Source organism: Lycium ferocissimum, chromosome 6 (genome assembly GCF_029784015.1).
Source record: "Lycium ferocissimum isolate CSIRO_LF1 chromosome 6, AGI_CSIRO_Lferr_CH_V1, whole genome shotgun sequence".
NCBI lineage: Eukaryota > Viridiplantae > Streptophyta > Magnoliopsida > Solanales > Solanaceae > Lycium > Lycium ferocissimum.
Window position 1 is genome coordinate 22,240,032 of NC_081347.1, and position 18,412 is coordinate 22,258,443.

Consider the following 18,412-nt stretch of genomic DNA (forward strand, 5'->3'; position numbering starts at 1 on the left):
AAAAAATTAATATTTTATTATATTGAAATCTAATATATAAAATATATTTTACACATATAAACTTATTCGGCATGGTTCAATATTTTTTCGGTTTATTTTTATATAATAAAAAACCAACCTAATTATTCGGTACGGTTATAAATTTTTGTAAAAACCGTTGATTTTATTAAAAGAAACCTAAAAATCAGTTCTATACGATACGATTCGGTCGTTTAAATCGGTTTTTTGAAAACAATTGACACCGCTACGCTTTAAACATGGTATCTTTTTTCAAACGTGTCATTTCAAGCGTGTGCAACTATTTTCATCAATTAACTTTAAAGTCAAAATAGAGACAACGCCAAAAAAAATATTAAAGTGCCCACTTTTCATTTCCACCATAAAATCAAAAAAGAGAAAAAACACCCCCGAAACTTCTATCATTATCTTCCCTTCCATATTCCTTACAACTCTCTCAACATTATTCACACATCATGTCATTTTCCGGCGACTTAAGTCATACTCCGGCCAACACAAACCTTCCTTTAATCTCCGAAGATCCACTTGTCAACCTCTCAGCCGTCCAATCCCATATGGATTCACTCCATAAATTCCTCTCAGATTCAGTCAACTCCAATACTTTACTTGGTCAACACCAAATCAACATGGTTTCCGATGAAATCACCTCAGCAATTCATCAAATCATCGTTAACGGTGCCGCTATCTTATCCTCAACCCAATCACCAAGTCCGATATCGAATCACAAAAGAACGTTTTCGGAATTCGATTATCGGGGAGATAGTTCTGAGGATAAAGTGTCCAAGTTGAAAGTGGAAGATGTTACGCGACAACAATATATGAAAGCAATAACAACAGCAGAAGAAAACAACACACAGTTTTACGTGAAAAATCCTCAAACAGAAGAAAACCCACGGCCAGACACCAACTCAGTCAGGTCCACAAATGATAAGAGACAACAATATATGAAACCAATAACAACAGAAAGAAACAACACCCAATTTTACGTGGAAAACTCTCAAGAAAAAGAAAACTCACGCCCAGTCAGCAACTCCACAAACTTAACAGAGGTTTTAGACGACGACGAAGAAGGGGAAATTATTGAACTGGATGCAGTTGAGTTACTAGCTGAGCACATCCACTTTTGTGATTACTGTGGAAAAGGATTTAAAAGAGATGCGAATTTACGTATGCATATGAGAGCTCATGGAAATCAATACAAAACACCAGAAGCATTAGCGAAACCTGAAAAAAAACACATCGAATCGAGTTCGGGTAATAAGACCAAGAGGTTTTCGTGTCCGTTCGTAGGTTGTTGTAGGAACAAAATGCATAATAAGTTTAGACCGTTGAAATCTGCGATTTGTGTGAAGAATCATTTCAAGAGAAGTCATTGTCCTAAGATGTATTCATGTACACGTTGTAATAAGAAGAGTTTTTCGGTACTTGCTGATTTGAAAAGCCATTTGAAGCATTGTGGTGAGACAAAATGGAAGTGTTCTTGTGGGACTAGTTTTTCAAGAAAGGATAAGTTGTTTGGTCATATGGCGTTGTTTGAAGGACATATGCCTGCTGTTGAAGGGGAAGAGGAGAATGTGGTAATGGATATCAAAACCGGGTTGGATAACGGGTTGTTGGATATAAGAACCGGGTCGGATGATGGGTTTTTGGATAGGTTAATGCTTGATGATGGGTTTGAATCAATTGATAGTTATTGCTTTCAAGATTTACTTGGATCTTCTTCTCCAAATGGTTTAAATACAGTTAATCAAGATACTACTGGATGGTTTGATAGTTGATAGTGCTGCTATATGTATTTGTTGTTTCAGAGTACATATTTTGTATTCTTTGTTTTATATCTTTCTATCTAATAAAAGAGAATTGGTATGTTAAAGATCTTTTATTCTGGAAGGAGCACAATGTTCAAGTAATCACTCTGTTTGCTTCAAATTAAATGTTTGAGTCCAAAAATAAGTAACTGCATAAAACAAAATAGCACAAAGGGAGTACTTTGATGTATAAAAAGTAAATGTTCTCAGATATGGTCCAGAAATTCACAGTCAAATAAAATTTGACTGTATTGGCGTTTGACAAACCCAAAATAAATGGGAAGTTGGGAACAAATTAGGTTGAAAAGGCTGTACTGTGAGTTGCTAACCATCTCCCTGGTAGAATATAGGTAGTATTTGGTTAGTTTATCTTACTGAATCAGGATAGAACTTAAATTACTCATGAGGATGAGCTAGGTTTGACTGATTGATGCAGGTTACGCGCCTTGAGTAACTCCGAGATATCTTTACAAGGATATGGTAATTGTGTAAGACATGAAAGCTCTCAGGTTTTACATTTGATATGGTTGTTGATGAGAATGTTACTCAGGTTTGCTTTTTTGGCTAATGTCTTTCCTTTGTCATGTATCTTTGGTGTGGTCTCTCTGTTTTCATTTCTTTAGGTTAACAAGAGATGCTCTTTAAAGCCCAATGATGGAAAATTGCACAATAGCTATGTGTAATGTGTTTGCCTATGGCCAAGTATGTTGCTCAGTTATATGGCTTAAGATCTCAAATATCTGCTTTTCAGCACTACTGTCCAATATTCTTGTTGGAATGTGAAAAAGACTTGAACTTTATAATGGTTTTGTATTTAGAAACTCCGTGTCTCTCTTTGCAGACTGGAAGTGGAAAAACCGCACACCATGCTTGGCGATGTTGAAGGAGGAGGCACCCGTTGGAAAGTCAAGCTGTTGTTCTTTCTCGCAGAACTGGGACTTGCATATCTGCAAATGACTGAACCACCTGCAATTCCTGAACCAACCGAGAATGAGAGTGGTGACGTTAAGGCAGCACTCAAGCAACGTGAAGAATATGAAGTGTGATGTAGAGGTTTTATCTTAAAACTCTTTATCTGATTGTTTATATGATTTGTTGCTTCCTATCAAATCACCCCAAAGAATCTGGAAAGCCTTGGAAAATAAATACACTTCTATGAAGCAAGGAACAGACAGATTTTTTTGGCATGAGTTTTTTGAATTTCAAATGTTAAGTGGAAAATCTGTCATGGAACAAGTTGATGAATTACTTGCTCTGATTTCTAGACTCAAGGATTTAAAAGTAGATGTTTTTGAATCTCTTCAAGTGGTTGCAGTACTTGCAAAATTACCAGCCAATTGGAATGACTATAGAAAGAAACTTTTTCATGTTGCTGAAGATCTCACAGTGGATCAGTTAACAAAGCATATTAGAATTGAAGAAGAAACGTGAAAGCATGAAAATAAATATGCTTTGGAAACCGGTTCAAAGGTGAATATATGAGTAGAAAGAGAAATAATTCCGGAAAATTTGAAAACAAGGCTGGAAAAAAGAGGAAGTTTTATGTTTCAAACGAAAGTTCTTCCAACTATAAGAAAAAAATGACATTTTATCATTGTGGTAAAAAGGGACACTTTAAAAGAGATTGCAGGCTTTTAAAGAAGCACAATTATGAAGGAAACCCTGGGCAAAGGAGGGTGAACAATGTTGAACAACAAGCTTCTCCATAAGAGAACTTAGGCAAGGTAATGAAGACAAGAAGAAGTTCCATCTAGTTAAGTGGGAGGATTTGACAATCAACGAGGAAGTAGGAGGAGTGGGAATCAAAGACATGAGCAGACAGAACAAGAGCTTATTGATGAAATGGTTGTGGAAATTTGCAACAACTGACAACTCACTTTGGAAGGAAGTGGTCACTGCAAAGTATGGGATGGAGGATAAGTGGCTGACTGAAGTGGTAACTACCCCTTACGGTTGCAGTTTGTGGAGATCTATCAGAAATTTATGGCCTTTAGTTTTCTCTAGAGCAAGATTTAAAGTGGGGAATGGTTTGAAGGTATCTTTTGGGATGACAGTTGGTGTGGCCAAGAACCTTTAAAGCAAATGTACCCAGATCTTTACACCTTATGCCAACTTCAACAAGCCACAATTGCTGAAATATGGACAGGACAGGACAAGGATGGAACCTACATCTAAGAAGGAATTGGGAGATGCCAAGGATAGCAGCCTTTTACAACACAGTAGCACATTTCAACAATTTAACAGGTGAGAGGAATACTTTGGAATGGAAAGCTGATAGTAAAGGGAATTTTACTGTTAAATCGGCATACAGAGACTTGTGTTCAACAACAAATCAGGAGGCAGGATGGCCTTGGAGGATGATATGGAAAACCAAAATACCTTACAAGGTAAATTGTTTTTCCTGGCTTTTGGCAAAAGAAGTAGTACTGACTCATGAGAACCTGAACAAAAGAGGATTTCACCTATGCTCTAGATGTTACTTATGTGGGGAACAAGCAGAGACAGTCAACCATCTTTTTTTGCATTGCAAAGTGACAGACCAGTTGTGGCAGTTGTTTCTCAAGATGAAAAAAATCAACTGGGTGAAATCAGGAAATATAAAAGAAGTAATGAAGTGTTGGAACAGAGATGGTAATGCAGCAAAGAAGGAGAAGAGATGGAAGATTGTCCCAGCAAGCATATGGTGGACAGTTTGGAAGGAGAGAAATCAGAGATGTTTTGAAGATAAGCAGAGCAGCATGCAGAAAATGAAGATGAATTGTTTAGCTATTTACTATTTTTGGTGTAAAGAGGAAATGGTAGATCAAACAGCAGATATTTTAACAGCTATTGACTGGTTGTAATTTAGTGGAAATAGGAAGGCAATGTAAGCTGTGATACTTTTGAAGGGGGACTACACATTTGGATGTAGTTATACCTGTGGATATATAGATTAATTGTTACCATTCTCAAAAAAAAAAAAAAAAGAACTTATCCTTGGCAACAATTGATTCTTCTTACCGATGCATTGTGTTCTCTCAATAGAGCCAGCTTCTTGCTGAGAACAATAGATACAAATTCCGCAAACAAATATGGTTCACATGAATCATGTAGAAATAACATGGCTGAGAAGGGCACAAAATTGTTGGCTCATCAACTTATTTTAATTTTTACATAACATAGCTGCTGGGGATTAGCTTTTTACATCTGTTGGTTCTGATTTCTGTATCTGTTAATACTTATTATAAAAATTTACATTTAATTAACTTGATTGTATAAATATTTTTAACACATTCAGTGCATAGAACTTAAATAAAAGAAAAATTACAAAATAAGAGACATAAAGTGGATAATTTCAAGGGAAGACTTCAATGAGAGACCTTAGGCCAAAAGCAGGAGTAATCTTGTAGTTGATGAAGCCAGCCTCAAGGAATAGCTTTTCCCATTCTTTCTCAGTTCTCTGCTTTCCAGTGACTACAACCATCATTAGTACATCAAAAGTGAGCTTTACTTCAGTCATGTCTGCTTCTTCTTCCTCTCTGTCCAATACCATATCAATGATAAGGACCTTCCCTTTTCTTCCTTCATTTTTATCCCCTATAGCTTCTCTGCATCTCTTTAGCATCTTCACGCAATCCTCATCACTCCAATTATGCATAACATGCTGCAAAAAGTCATATTTTCTCAATCACAGGACAAAATTTCTCAACTGTTTTGTTAGACAAGCATGAGCAAGAAAGTAGACGAGAGGAAATCAGCAGAGCGGGGATCCGAATCGCCTATTTTTCCCTTCTACATAGTAATTAAAAGACTACATAACAAAGTATGAATGCTCAGGAAGTTACAAAGGGATCTATTTTTGGAGGAGCAAGTCTCCGATGCTTCCTTGATGGCCATGTGGAACATGGATTAGCATTATGTCATTCCTACAGATGATGACCGCACCAAAATTTCTATGTACGGACTTAGTGATCAAATATCATACAAGTCAATTTGTAAGCAAAAGATTGCATCTTGTTACCTTAAACAAAATGGCATCAGCAGGGGGAATTGACTGAAACATATCTCCTCCCACATATTTCAAATTTTCTGTATCTGGCATGTTAGCAACAACATGAGGGAGGTCTAACACAGTGCATTTTAAATGAGGGAATGCAGCCAAAATAGTCTTAGCTATAATTCCAGTGCCACCTCCAACATCAACCAAGGAATCCATCTCTTCAAAAATTTCTTTGCAGTCCTTCACAACCAAAGACATCATTTGGGAATCACTAGCCATAGCTTCATTGAAAACATTGTTGAATCTTGGATTTTGGTCACAAAATTCCCACATGGGTGCACCATGTGCTGTCTCAAATGGGGTGGATTCATTTCCTAAAAACCAATCCCCCAATGATTGCCATGGATTCACCATAACAGGATCAACCATTACTCTAACAAAAGGTGACAAATTTGGGATTTCACTACTCAGAAGCAGCTTAGAAGGAGGAGTAAGAACATAACCTTCTTGATTTTCATCAAGCTTTTTAGTAGTAGCAAAGAAGCCAGAGTATACCAATAGGCGCATCAATCGATGAATTCCATTTGATTTTGCAGGAGGAAGTTTCAGTCCTGAAACTAACTCAGACAGAGTCATTGACTGTTTATTACTATGAATTATATCTGGTATGCCTAGTTGAATTGCACAACCAAGAACCATGGAATTCGCAAAATTGAAGGCATGCTTGTAGATATGAGCTTGAGCTCGGAACATTTCACTCGCTGTTGGAACACCGTCAGCCTCCATTATCAGAATTTCCCTGCTCTTTTTCTTCTTAGATCGATCTTGATATGAACTTTTGAATTGTTACAAAGAAAATTCAAGGAAGATCCACTTGTAGGGGCTACAAAACTATAGTCTTTTACATGACTTTAGTTGATTGTGACATGAAAAATGTCGTTGCCATTAGAACGCCAATTATTCTATTGATGATAGTGGACTGGACATGATGAGGACAGTAAAAAAACCAAAAGTTTTTGAATATTATCCTACTAGTGTGTCGTTGCCATTAGAACGCCAATTATTCTATTGATGATAGTGGACTGGACATGATGAGGACAGTTTAAAAAAACCAAAGCTTTTCAATATTATCCTACTAGTGTGACTTAAATAAATGGGAAAGCTTTTCAATATTAGCCTACTAGTTTGACTTAAATAAATGGGATAAGTCATAGAAACGCACCTAAAACTAAGGGTGTACATGAACTAGATTGGTTCAGTACCAAACCAAATCAAATGCGTCGAGTTTTTAAATTTATAAACCAAACCAAACTAATAAAATTCGGGTTTTTCAACTTCGGGTTTTCTCGGGTTATTCGATTTTTTCAGGTTTTTTTCCGAAAAAGTCTTCATACAAAACATATGACTTTTACTTCAAATATTTCTTAACTTCAAATATTTCTTTAGTCTTAGTAAGATACAACTATATAACTGAGATGTTTCTTAATAAAATAACACAAAATGTGAGATGAGTGATGACATCGTATTAAAATATTCAACAAAAAAGATAATAAAATCGGTTAAAATAAGTATTGCTAATTAATAAGCCATAAAGAAAATGACTTTAATCTAAATACTAAGTTATGCTAAAATAAGTACTGCTAATAAGTATTAATTACATGTCAAAGAAAAAATTAAGCTATGTATTTTTACGCTCTAAACCAATTATGCAAAACTAAAGAATGGATATCCAACATTACTGTCATTCCTACAGTTAGAATTAAATTTCTTTTGTTAGCACTAGTGTTGAGTTGTTTTGATTTGGACTTTATTTGAGTTACTAACATTCATAGGATATAAAACTTATTGACATTCAAAATTCTAAGTTCAAGCTTAAAATAATATGATAAAAGACAAAAAACTACGAAAAAATTTAGGAAATATTTACAAATTATATTATAAATCAATATTTTTATGTATAAAATATTTAAAAATCGAATACATGTAATGTCGGGTTGGTTTGGTTCGGTTTGACTTTTTTTAGCTAAAACCAAACCAATTATGGTCGGGTTTTTTTTTTTTTTCCAACAACAAACCAAGTCAAACAAAATCACTAGTCAGGTTTTTTTCTCGGTTTGACTCGATTTATTGGTTTGGTGTGGTTTATCGGTTTGCTTTATACACCCCTACCTAAAACTATAGCGAAATTGCCAACTACACACTTAAACTAGGCGGGGTCCTTAAACTTATTTTTTTCATATTATTTACCCCCCATTTTTTTCCCCCACCCCTGCCCCCAGGGGCTCCCCTTTCTTGCTCCCTTGATGACTCGAACCCACAACCGTCAGGTTGGAGGTGGAAGGTGTTTACCATCTGAGCAACCTCTCTTGTCATTTACCCCCTTCACTGATTACTAGTAAAGAAAATAAGTGAAAACACAGTATGTCAGTATGAGCAAACACATGCTTATTCAAAACTAAAAAGGGGTCTTAATGCCTTTTTTCATTTGATTCTTCCAAAACCAAACAACCGGACTATCGTCCTATCTCGAACCCTTTGTTCTGCTTCTTTCAAGTTGAACTTTTTTTTTAGTGCGGTAGACATTTGACTCTCGATCGTAAGTGTGGTTGTATGAGTACTAATTAAGCTCGCAACTGAGTCAGAATAAATTGAAATTGAAATCAGGCTGTCTAGGCTCAACATTTTTTTTTTTTTTTTTTTTTTGTTGGTCGAAATGGAAATTTTTTATATCAACCAGGTGTAATATTTACAAAGTACTAGTACTATAAACAATGAAATCTGTCTAAGTAGGAAAACTGTTTAATCTATCTAGTATCTTTGCCCATTTGCTTAGTGCCTGTCCTCGTATGTGAAGCTGGAACACTATTTGTCTGATTCTGTGACTATGATCCATTCTGGTAGCTTGAAATCTCCTTGCATTTCTCTCAGCCCAGATATGATAAATAGTAGCAGCAAAAAGAAATTTAAAGTATACCAGCAAAAGGCCTGTTGCTACTGGCCCTCTTAGATATCCAGAGAACTTCATCCTTCCAATTCATGATGCTTCTGTTTTCTCCCATCCATTTAAGCGGAGTTGCCCATATTCTTGTGCGTACTGGTTAGCTGTTTCTTCAATTTACGGCAATGACATATTTAAATGTTGGCCCACAATAACATATGAGCATTCATAAACAGTTTCCTACGTTTAGAAAACATGAAAACGGTTATTTCCATTTAAATCTACTTGCCAATCAATAGCAGAGAAGATGAACTGAGAAAGACCATTTTCATAATGCCGTTATTAATAATCAGTGCAGAGCAACAGGTCAAAACCAGAAAATAAAATCCTCTGAGTGTAGAACAGTACGTAGACTGTATTAGAGCTCTTCATTACAAAAAACAGACTATTTCTGGACTAACTTAAAGTGCATTCCACAATAGATTTTAGATGTCTTCAGATTAACTCACAGAGAAAATGATCGAATTTCCTTTGAAAGCTGAGATACACCTATTATTCATTCACCTAGAGTAGAAATATCATCTTTGAATCTCGGTGGAAGATTTCCCATTTAGATATGTTAACCAGGTTCATGATCACTAATCTGCATATTCAGTATTGTACTTGTAGAAAGTGAAGACTAGAACAAAAGAACCATAAATGAATAAGTACCCCAATGTTGAAAGAGATTTGTTGATGTTAGTAGCTTCCTTTACATGTTCACCTTCAGCTCCTGAGCTTTTCTGCCTGTTGTCTAATAATTGCAGTTTAGAAGAAAATTTCAACATAAATTATCTTCTCATTTTTTTCATAATTATTCTCCTTTACCTTTCAGAGCCTGCCAAATCGACAAGGAGCAAATCGGTGGTGAGTTATTCCTTGAGCCACTTCAAATATAGGTTGTGTGTAAATTTACATACCAGTTTGAAGGGGATAAGGTACGAAAAGACTAAATCTGATGGCTGAATTAAGTAAAGAGATACAACTTTGCTCTCTATCACACATGCGTGTAAATACACTGTGTGAACGGCTAGCTACTAGCACGAGCCACCTTTCTGTTTGCAGCACCCTGTTATGCAAAGAACATTATGAACATCATAACCATAACTAACAAGATATTGGTGCATTTAATATTGCGAGCAATTATTTTAGCTCCGCTCTCATTTTCTTTATGATCTAAAATTAATAATTGTAACGTTACTGCTAGTCATATTCCTTGCGAGTCCTTTAGTAAATGGGTCTGCAGGGTTATCCTTAGGCCTGATATACTTCAGAAATCAGTTGTCTTATGTATTCATGTCTCAGAGCAATATGTCTAGATTTCCATTATATATTTTGCTAATATGCCTTAGACATAGTATGCTTTATATATGCAGGTCCACATAGCCATACTTTGTGTATAAATAGCTGATTGAGCTCATATTTGTGTAAATATTTTCAGAAGCTGTATATTTTTGAAAATTTCCCATTTAAATAATCAGGCAACTATTAGGGACAAAATATTTGAAAGTTAAGTACTAGTACTCTGGATATGCCACTTTATCTGACGTGTGTATTTCAAATATATTATGCATTTATTTTCTCACTTCTCTGTGCATACAAGTTTTCAAAAATCTTATTTTTTGTACATCCAGAATCTGAAGGCATTTTTTTGCTTGAAATCTTTCCACATCGGCCAGAAAAAACCCTCCAAAAAGAAAGAGATCATATTTTTTAAAGATAGCAATATGATCTACTCTTTATGATTAAGAGAGATAGAAAGTAATATAATTCCTGCATTATGGAGTAATTTTTTATGATTTCTAAAACACCTATAATGTTGTACACACTATACGAGTGTCTATCAGAGAAAAACTTGCTCTGCAGGGGAACTTGTATATGTTTTAGTTATGTGAAAGACAAGCTTTAGATTTATTTCAAACATGTAAATGTTAGATGAAACTCTCAACCTGTCAACCAAATATCTGAATGAATCTATTCCACTTCAATAGTTGTTACTCCCCCGGTTCCAATTTATGTAATGTAGTTTGATTCGGCTTAGAAATTTAAAAAAGAAATGAAACTTGTGATCGTTAACATATTACATATCATAACTGGTGATCTCGGAAGCTGGAATACAATAAATGTCACTTCTACAGAACAATTTTTGAAAGCAAAGATATAGGCATATACTTTTTTCTTTTGTTTCTAGTTCATTATTTTCTGTTTGGAGCAGAGCAGCAATCACAAAACAAGCTTTCTGGTCAAATGATTTCAACCATGAACCAACTCTTCATGCACTGATATGTTTGTTGATACTTTTGGTTATGCAAGTTCACGTAAAAGAAGTATGTCCAACACAGCATTTAGCTGGACACTTAGGATACTTTATCTGCCAGATTGTAACTACTTATTTTAGTTCAGGGAAATTCACGAAAGCACATTCCTCTCGTAGAGTAATTCGTAGGAAACCTGTATATACAAACTCACTAGTTATATTTGCAAGCAAAAAACAATTGTAGTTACATGATAATTACTGAAAAAGATACGAAAAAGAAAATGAAAAAGATAAAAACAGAACTGAAAAAGATAAGAAACACAAAATGAAAGAGAAAAACAGAACCAGGAAAGTTCACCTAGTCCACAAAGTAAAACAGATACTAAAGCATAACATTCATGGGATAATATCTAACATTACTTATTATACAAGGACAAGTTGGCCCTCTCAATCTTCCATTATGTCCGTCGTCTCTGAGCTCTCTTCTTTGACCTTCTCTTATTGTGGGGAATGATGCCTTCAAAAAATTTCAAAAACCATTTCGGCTAACCAGCTTTAAACATGAGGCTCCACATGTCAGTTCCAACAACTAGCCCACAACTGTAGCCTATGCCTACTGATTCCCAAGTAAATCCACTTGCAAAATAGGACTCGTCTTCTTCTTCTTCAGACTCCAATGGTTGAGGAACATGCGATGGATAACTCATTCCATATTGCTTTGATAAAGGATGATGACATTAATCAAGGTTGCCACCATACGAGTCATTTTCAAATGTGTTGAATCGTGGACCTCGAGGAATGTTTCCAACAAGAAGATTTTGGGAGAGGTTTAAGACGGCCAGTTCTTGCTGTACCTTTCCAGTGAGCCAATTCCAAGAGAGATCTAGAACTTCAAGCATATTCAATTTCCCTATTTCCAATGGAATATCACCTCTGAGTTGTTATGGGATATAAATTGAGTAGCCAAAGTGAGCCAAAGCCTTTTATGGCTTTCGGAATCACACCGTCAAAATGGTTGCTATAGAGATCAATGGCTGTCATAAATTTGGTGATTCTTTCAAGCTCAATATCCTGGCCTTTGATCACCAACCTCACAAAATCCTCATATACTATGTCAAAAAAGTGAGTTATTCCATATGTGTGATTCACCTTTGTTTGCGCCACGTAATCTGGTCATTGCTCTGAAGTTTCCAAAAACTTTTGCAGACAGTGAGCTACTGAATTCGTTATGAGAAAGATCAAAAATACGCAACTTGGGAAAGCAAAAGTTAGTCTGGGAAGCACTTATAGGTCCATAAAACTTCTTTGACTTCAATATAGCAGCCTCTGCAATTCGAAAGATGCGTTCTAATATGCTAAAAAAAAAAAAAAAAAAAAAAAAACAAAAAAAAAAAAGGAAAAGAAAGAAGTGAACCACAATAAATTTATACTATAGTTAATGGGCACTCTTAAAGCTCATACCTATAGTCTATATCCGTTGTCATCATAGAACGATAAGTAAATCTTTTTGTTTTTCTTCTTTGTAATTCCTATTATGATTTAGTAAAAATAACTACAGAGTCAACACTAATTCTCCAAGCAAATAAAATAGGATCAGTTGGAAAGAAATAGATACATAGTAGCTAAACTTGAACAACCATTAATTCTATAATAACACATACAATTGAGTTGCTACCAAACTTTACAAACAACAAACAACAAAAATAAAAAGAGAAAAATAGAAACAGAAAAGTTCACTCTTCCTTTAAGTGTGTCGTCTCTGAGCTCTCTTCTTTGGCCTTCTCTTCTTGTTGGGAATGATGCCTTCAAGAAACTCCACAAACCATTTCAGCTTACCAGTTTTAAACATGAGGCTCAACATGACATTTCCAACAACTAGTCCACAACTGTAGCCTATGACTACTGATTCCCAGGGTAAATCCACTTGCGAAATATGACTCGTATTCTTCTTCGTCTTCGGAATCCAATTGTTGAGGAACATCCGATGGATCACTTGTTCCACATTTCTTTGATAAAGGAGGACCACATAAATCAAGGTTGCCCCCATACGAGTCATTTTCAAATGTGTTGAATTGTGGACCACAAGGAATGTGTCCAACGAGAAGATTTTGAGAGAGGTTTAACTTCGCCAGAAATTTTATTCCTGTCAATTCTTGTGGTATCTTTCCAGTAAGATGATTCCAAGAGAGATCTAGCACTTCAAGCGTATTCAATTGCCCGAGTTCCATTGGAATATCACCTTTGAGATTGTTATGGGACAAATTGATTAGCCAAAGTGAGCCAAGATCCTTTACTGTTATCGGAATCACACCTTCAAACTGGTTGCTTGATAGATCTATGGCTGTCAGAATTGTAGCAATTCTTTCTAGCTCAGTTTCATGGTCTTTTATTACTAACCCTATTGAATCATTATACGTAACATGGGCTCCTACGATTGGTCTCATATATTCGATCTCGCCTTTGTCTGCATCATCTAATTTGATCATTGCTCTAAAGTTTTCAAAAACTTCTGCAGGCAGTGACCCACCGAACTCATTATGAGAAAGATCAAAAATCCGCAACCTGGGAAAGAAAAACTTAGTTTCCCGAGTATTTATAGATCCATGGAACTTGTTCGAGTTAATACAAGGACCCGCAACTCTGGAAGAGTTCCTAGCCAAGCTGGAAATGTATAATTTATAGCATTATTCCCCACATCGAAGATTTCTAATTGACGACAATTGTGCAACGATAGAGGGATAGCTCCTTCAAGTTGATTGTGATTGAAGGCAATGGTCGTCAATGAAGTGCTCCGAGCACATAACGATGGAAGACTCCCAGTGAAGTTATTCTTTCTCAAGTCGAGAATCACTAGCTCAGCCATGCTTCCCAAGCAATGTGGAATGGACTCACTCAAGTGGTTGTGTGATAAATCCAGTAATCTAAGGTTGTTCAACTTGCGGATAGGAAAAGGTAGTGGACCCTGAAGGAAGTTAAATTTAACATCAAGACTCAACAGATTATGGTAATTATGAAGTTGTTCCAGGTGGCTTATAAGTGAATTATGTGAAAGATTCAGGTTCAACAATGAGTCCCACCTCATGCTGCTGAACCAGTTAGGTATTGGACCGTGAATTGCATTGTTAGAAAGGTCCAAGAATTCAAGTGCTTTTGAGTTTCTCAAGAAGTGTGGAAAAGCCTTCAGTTCACAAAATGATAAGTACAAACATGTTAGGCTAGGAAAAGTGATTTTTACTCCCTCGTCGCTGGTGATGTTATTTGATGAAAGGTCAAAGGTTACAAGGTTTGTGAGATTTCCAAGTGATCGGAGAACAGGACCACAGAGTTGATTATGACTTAAATCCAAAATCTCTAGTGTTGGGTTCATTTTCAGCTCATCTGCTAGTCCGCTGAATCGATTATGATCGAACCACAAACCAGATAACGAAGGGAGGCTAAACGCCCAAGATGGCATTGTGCCATTGAGTGAGTTGTTAGACAAATTCAGACAAGTTAGCTTTTGAAGCATGCTAGCATTGTTAGGCAGTGGACCATATAGGGAATTACTCGACAAGTCTAAGCTTTGAAAATGTGTCAAGCTTAGAATGGAAGAGGGAAACGGACCGACGAAGCTGTGTCTAGAAAGATACAATTCAACTAGCTCTTGGAGGTTAGAGAAAACATTGGGAATTTCGCCTTCAAGGAAGTTAGAAGAAAGATCTAAAAATGTGAGCTGCCTCAGTTTAGAGATTGTTGAAGGAATATGACCGGTGAAATTAGTACCCCTAAAATTCAACTCCCTAATTTCTGTAAGGTTGCCAATGGAATCTGGAATCGAACCAGATAAGTCACATCCTCCGAGGTTCAAGTGACTCAAGGACCTCAAGGTGCCAATTGAATCAGGCAGCTCACCACAGATTCCTGTGAATGAAATATCCAACTCCAACAGAGTGTTGCTCGGGTGGATCTTTGGTAAAACTCTTTCGACAAGATCATTGATCCTCAAAATGAGCTTTTCCAAGTTTGGCAGAAGAAAGAAGCTCTCTGTGAGAACACCTTGCAAATTAGTATTGACAAGATCCACGTACCTTAAGGAGGAAGACACGTTCATGGGTATCGGAGATGAGATGTTGACACCTAAGAGAGAAACTACCTCCAGATTTGTGTAGTTCTGAAGCAGCATTTCAAATGTTTTTTTGATTAAGCACCGGGTGTCCGAGTCTCTTTGAGCCCCGACTAATCCCGGGGGTGCACAGGCCCTCGGCAAGGAGTTTCCCGCAAGTGCACCACGGGTAATTCAGGTTTCCCACCCAATGGCCCTCAGAAATTGTTTGCACCCAGCGGGTTTCGAACTTGAGACCTTGAAAGGGAGCACCCCAAGGCTCAAGTCAATTGCCACCAGGCCAACCCCTGAGGGTTGAAGCAGCATTTGAAATGCTTTCTGATCAAGTTCACATCCATAACCAGAAAGATCAAGTGAAACCAAATTGGAAAGGTATGAAATTTCTGTTGGAATATTACCATGAAATTCAGAGTAAGAAAGGTTGAGATGCCTCAAATTCCTCAAGCGGCCTATATCATTTGGTATTGAAGAGGAACCAAAGTTATTAAAAGCAAGGTTTAGTGTCTGAAGATGATGTAGTTGGAAGAGGCTGCTGTTGGGATGAATTGTTCCACAAAAGATGACCATCACTAAGGTCCAGGCCGATAACATGACCTGTTGACATGTCACAAGTGACTCCATCCCAAGTGCAGCAATCTCTACTCTCATTCCAAGACATTGTTTTTGGTGGAAAAGAATCACAGATAATAAAGGGCCGCTTGAACTGAAGCAAAGCCAAAGATTCACTAGTTAGCTGATGCGCAAAGGAAGAAAAAAAGCTTTGGCTTAGCAACACAAAATTGAGAAAGGAGTAAAGCAAAAAGAGTCGCCCCATTTTTACTTTGTTTCTTGTATTCAGCAAATAACAGAATGTTCTTACAAAATCAATCATCAATATATATATATATATATATATATAGACACATACTGACTTATGTCGGTATAAATGTTGAAGATTGCACCACGCGTACACACTGCTAAGAAATTTTCTGCAAAACTAGTGGTCCCGAACAAGGATATTGTTTAGATTCCTAGAAGACTTTTCAAAGAAGAAAAGTTAAATTAGGAGGATTCCATAAAATTTCCAAACACTGATCATTTAATGGTCCCGTGAGAGAGTAGAAATGTGACTGGAGACAAATTTCTAGTTCACATACAGAGCAAAGAAATTTTTTGCAGATGCTTCTAACAAATTTCCAAGATAATGATGGTTTTAGTTGTCTCTTTTATTGTCTTCCAAAATGGATTGAATAAGAGCTGTAATAGGACTAAGCACGGGCACAATCTTAATAGAGTAAAGAAAGGTCTCATTGCAAGTTTACAGTGGATTCTTGCATATTACATAAACTAAGAGAAAATGATCTACATAACAAATACAAAACTACTGGTCCATGGACGAGCACTAAGTTTTTACAAATTTTCAAGAGAGTGATGGTCTTACTCGTCTTTTCAGCGGTCTTCCAACTTGTTAGGCATTATTAATTTTGTAATGTTTTCACAGGACTTTTCAAAGGATAGACACGACGAACCAAATAATAATTGTCTTGTGTAAATTTGAATAAGAAATCTAATAAAAGGACTTCAAAAAGCACTCGTACAATCTTGATAGGGTAAAGAAAGGTTTCATTCTAACCAATGTGGGCTTCACAAATCAAAGTATACTTGGTCAGAGTCACTTAGATTACCAAGGATTAAAATGGAACAAATAACACAAGAATTGTCTCTTATAGAAGGATAATAATTTTGAAATACAACAATTTTTTGTTTCAATAATTGCTTCGATTGAAATTTATACCTTTGATAACCAAAACAAAATGTATGTGAGGATTGGAGTAATGACTTCATTTCTTTGTTTAAAAAAAAAAAAAACTCAAAATAGGCACAAAAGAAAAAAAAAATTACTAAAGTTTTTGATCTTCTGCCCTTTTTCTTATGCAAATCTAACAGTGATCTAATTTTCTCATTCTTTAATGTCCAAAATCATGGAATAAACAAGTTACCATCAGCAAGTTGCCACCTCCCTCGAGGTCCAGGCACTTCAACCTTCATATTCGATATTCCTTTTGTCTCAATTTATGTGATGCACCTTCCTTTTAAGCCTATTCAAAAGAATGATAATTTTTATATTTAAAACCATGTAACTTTAAACTTCTCATTTTACCCTTAGTTATGGCTTGTTTTAGAACACAAGTTTCAAAGGTCATTCTTTTTTCTTAAATTCCATGTCCAGTTAAACAATATTGAATGATCTAATAAAGGTCGGGTTCAGTTCCCCATCATTAATTCCCTTCCCCTTCTCCCTATGGGACCGTGGGGTATAAAGTAAAGAAAGAAAACAAAAACATCGAGACAAATAAATTGGGGTACTTGGCCCAACTAGCATATCTAATTTGTGGTTGCAGATCTTTCCAGGAAGACTATATTAAGTCTTGGTTGCTAGTACCTATCATACAGTGTTTGTCTTGTCTAAATTTGGCACAAATGGAGAGAAAATGAACTACATCACAAGTAAAGAACTTGTGGTCCATGGATGAGCAGTGACTTCTAATAATTTGTTAGTCATATTTTGTAGTGTTGTACAAAACTTTTAAAGGGGAGAAGACTTAACAAACTAATACTCCCTCTGTCCTAATTTTCTCTAATGTTGTGTTTATTTCGAGGGAGATTATCGACAACACAGGTAAGCAAGGGACGCTTAACACCCAACACGGGCTCTGCAAAAAGTTCCTTTGCAGTGCACGTTAGCAAAATGGTGTGATGACTCGGTTCTTGTTATGTAACGCACACTGCATAGATATTTCTACAGAACGTCTAACAATTGTCCGAGATAGTTTGGCGTATTATTTAGTTTTGCACAAGACTTCTCAATGGATAAGTAGAAGAAATTCCATCAAATTAATTTCCAGACACCGATCATTCAAGGATGCCAAAACTGCAACATACAAATTTATGTTAATTGTGTGGGGTTAGATTACTAAAACAAATACCGAAATATTGTCAGTTAGATTTTGACAAGTAGTAAAAACGTGAGGATGTTAGAAGACTAACTTACGTAAAAAAAGGGTTAAAAACTTAATGGGGCCAAAGTTATTCTTGGCCATCAACATTTGTTCTTCGTTTCCCCCAAATTTAAAAAGATTTTCAAAGATAGAAAATTTTTGTGACTAAGTCAAGGAGAAAAAAAAAAAAAAAAGAATAGAGTCACTCCCAAATTTCCCTTTTCCATCTACTTGGTTTAAGAAAACCCCAAAAATTTTTTTTCAAAAAAAAATGGTAATTTAGAAAATATATT

General features: G+C 36.0%; 5 protein-coding genes across 5 annotated transcripts; 2 read left to right on the plus strand and 3 right to left on the minus strand.

Moving 5' to 3' along the window:
• The first annotated feature begins 372 nt into the window (after positions 1–372).
• On the plus strand, positions 373–1,893 carry LOC132059506 (protein SENSITIVE TO PROTON RHIZOTOXICITY 2-like). Its single transcript, XM_059452131.1, has one exon. It carries the CDS (start codon positions 474–476, stop codon positions 1,794–1,796), a length of 1,323 nt encoding a protein of 440 aa, XP_059308114.1. The 5' UTR covers positions 373–473; the 3' UTR covers positions 1,797–1,893.
• Positions 1,894–3,964: 2,071 nt separating this feature from the next.
• On the plus strand, positions 3,965–4,669 carry LOC132061211 (uncharacterized). The gene has a single exon (XM_059454065.1). It carries the CDS (start codon positions 3,965–3,967, stop codon positions 4,667–4,669), a length of 705 nt encoding a protein of 234 aa, XP_059310048.1.
• Positions 4,670–4,938: 269 nt separating this feature from the next.
• LOC132059507 (trans-resveratrol di-O-methyltransferase-like) lies at positions 4,939–6,875 on the minus strand. Its single transcript, XM_059452132.1, has 2 exons — positions 5,827–6,875; positions 4,939–5,469 (listed from the first exon to the last, which is right to left on the minus strand). Exons 1-2 carry the CDS (start codon positions 6,589–6,591, stop codon positions 5,161–5,163), a joined length of 1,074 nt encoding a protein of 357 aa, XP_059308115.1. The 5' UTR covers positions 6,592–6,875; the 3' UTR covers positions 4,939–5,160.
• A 4,901-nt stretch (positions 6,876–11,776) lies between these two features.
• Positions 11,777–13,525, minus strand: LOC132061212 (receptor like protein 21-like). Its single transcript, XM_059454066.1, has 3 exons — positions 12,943–13,525; positions 12,189–12,365; positions 11,777–11,949 (listed from the first exon to the last, which is right to left on the minus strand). The coding sequence occupies exons 1-3, from the start codon at positions 13,523–13,525 to the stop codon at positions 11,777–11,779; spliced, it is 933 nt and encodes a 310-aa protein (XP_059310049.1).
• Positions 12,665–18,230, minus strand: LOC132059508 (receptor-like protein 6). The gene is made up of 2 exons (XM_059452133.1): positions 15,540–18,230; positions 12,665–15,189 (listed from the first exon to the last, which is right to left on the minus strand). The coding sequence occupies exons 1-2, from the start codon at positions 15,540–15,542 to the stop codon at positions 13,633–13,635; spliced, it is 1,560 nt and encodes a 519-aa protein (XP_059308116.1). The 5' UTR covers positions 15,543–18,230; the 3' UTR covers positions 12,665–13,632.
• Positions 18,231–18,412: the final 182 nt, after the last annotated feature.

Coding starts and splice junctions, on each gene's coding strand:
- LOC132059506 (XM_059452131.1), top strand. CDS start 474: ATGTCATTTTCCGGCGACTTAAGTCATACTCCGGCCAACACAAACCTT.
- LOC132061211 (XM_059454065.1), top strand. CDS start 3,965: ATGGACAGGACAGGACAAGGATGGAACCTACATCTAAGAAGGAATTGG.
- LOC132059507 (XM_059452132.1), bottom strand. CDS start 6,591: ATGGAGGCTGACGGTGTTCCAACAGCGAGTGAAATGTTCCGAGCTCAA. Junction 5,470..5,826: donor CTGATGCCATTTTGTTTAAG/GTAACAAGATGC, acceptor GACTTTTTGCAG/CATGTTATGCATAATTGGAG.
- LOC132061212 (XM_059454066.1), bottom strand. CDS start 13,525: ATGATCAAATTAGATGATGCAGACAAAGGCGAGATCGAATATATGAGA. Junction 12,366..12,942: donor TGGATTTACCCTGGGAATCA/GTAGTCATAGGC, acceptor TTCGAATTGCAG/AGGCTGCTATATTGAAGTCA. Junction 11,950..12,188: donor ATTACGTGGCGCAAACAAAG/GTGAATCACACA, acceptor CATTGGAAATAG/GGAAATTGAATATGCTTGAA.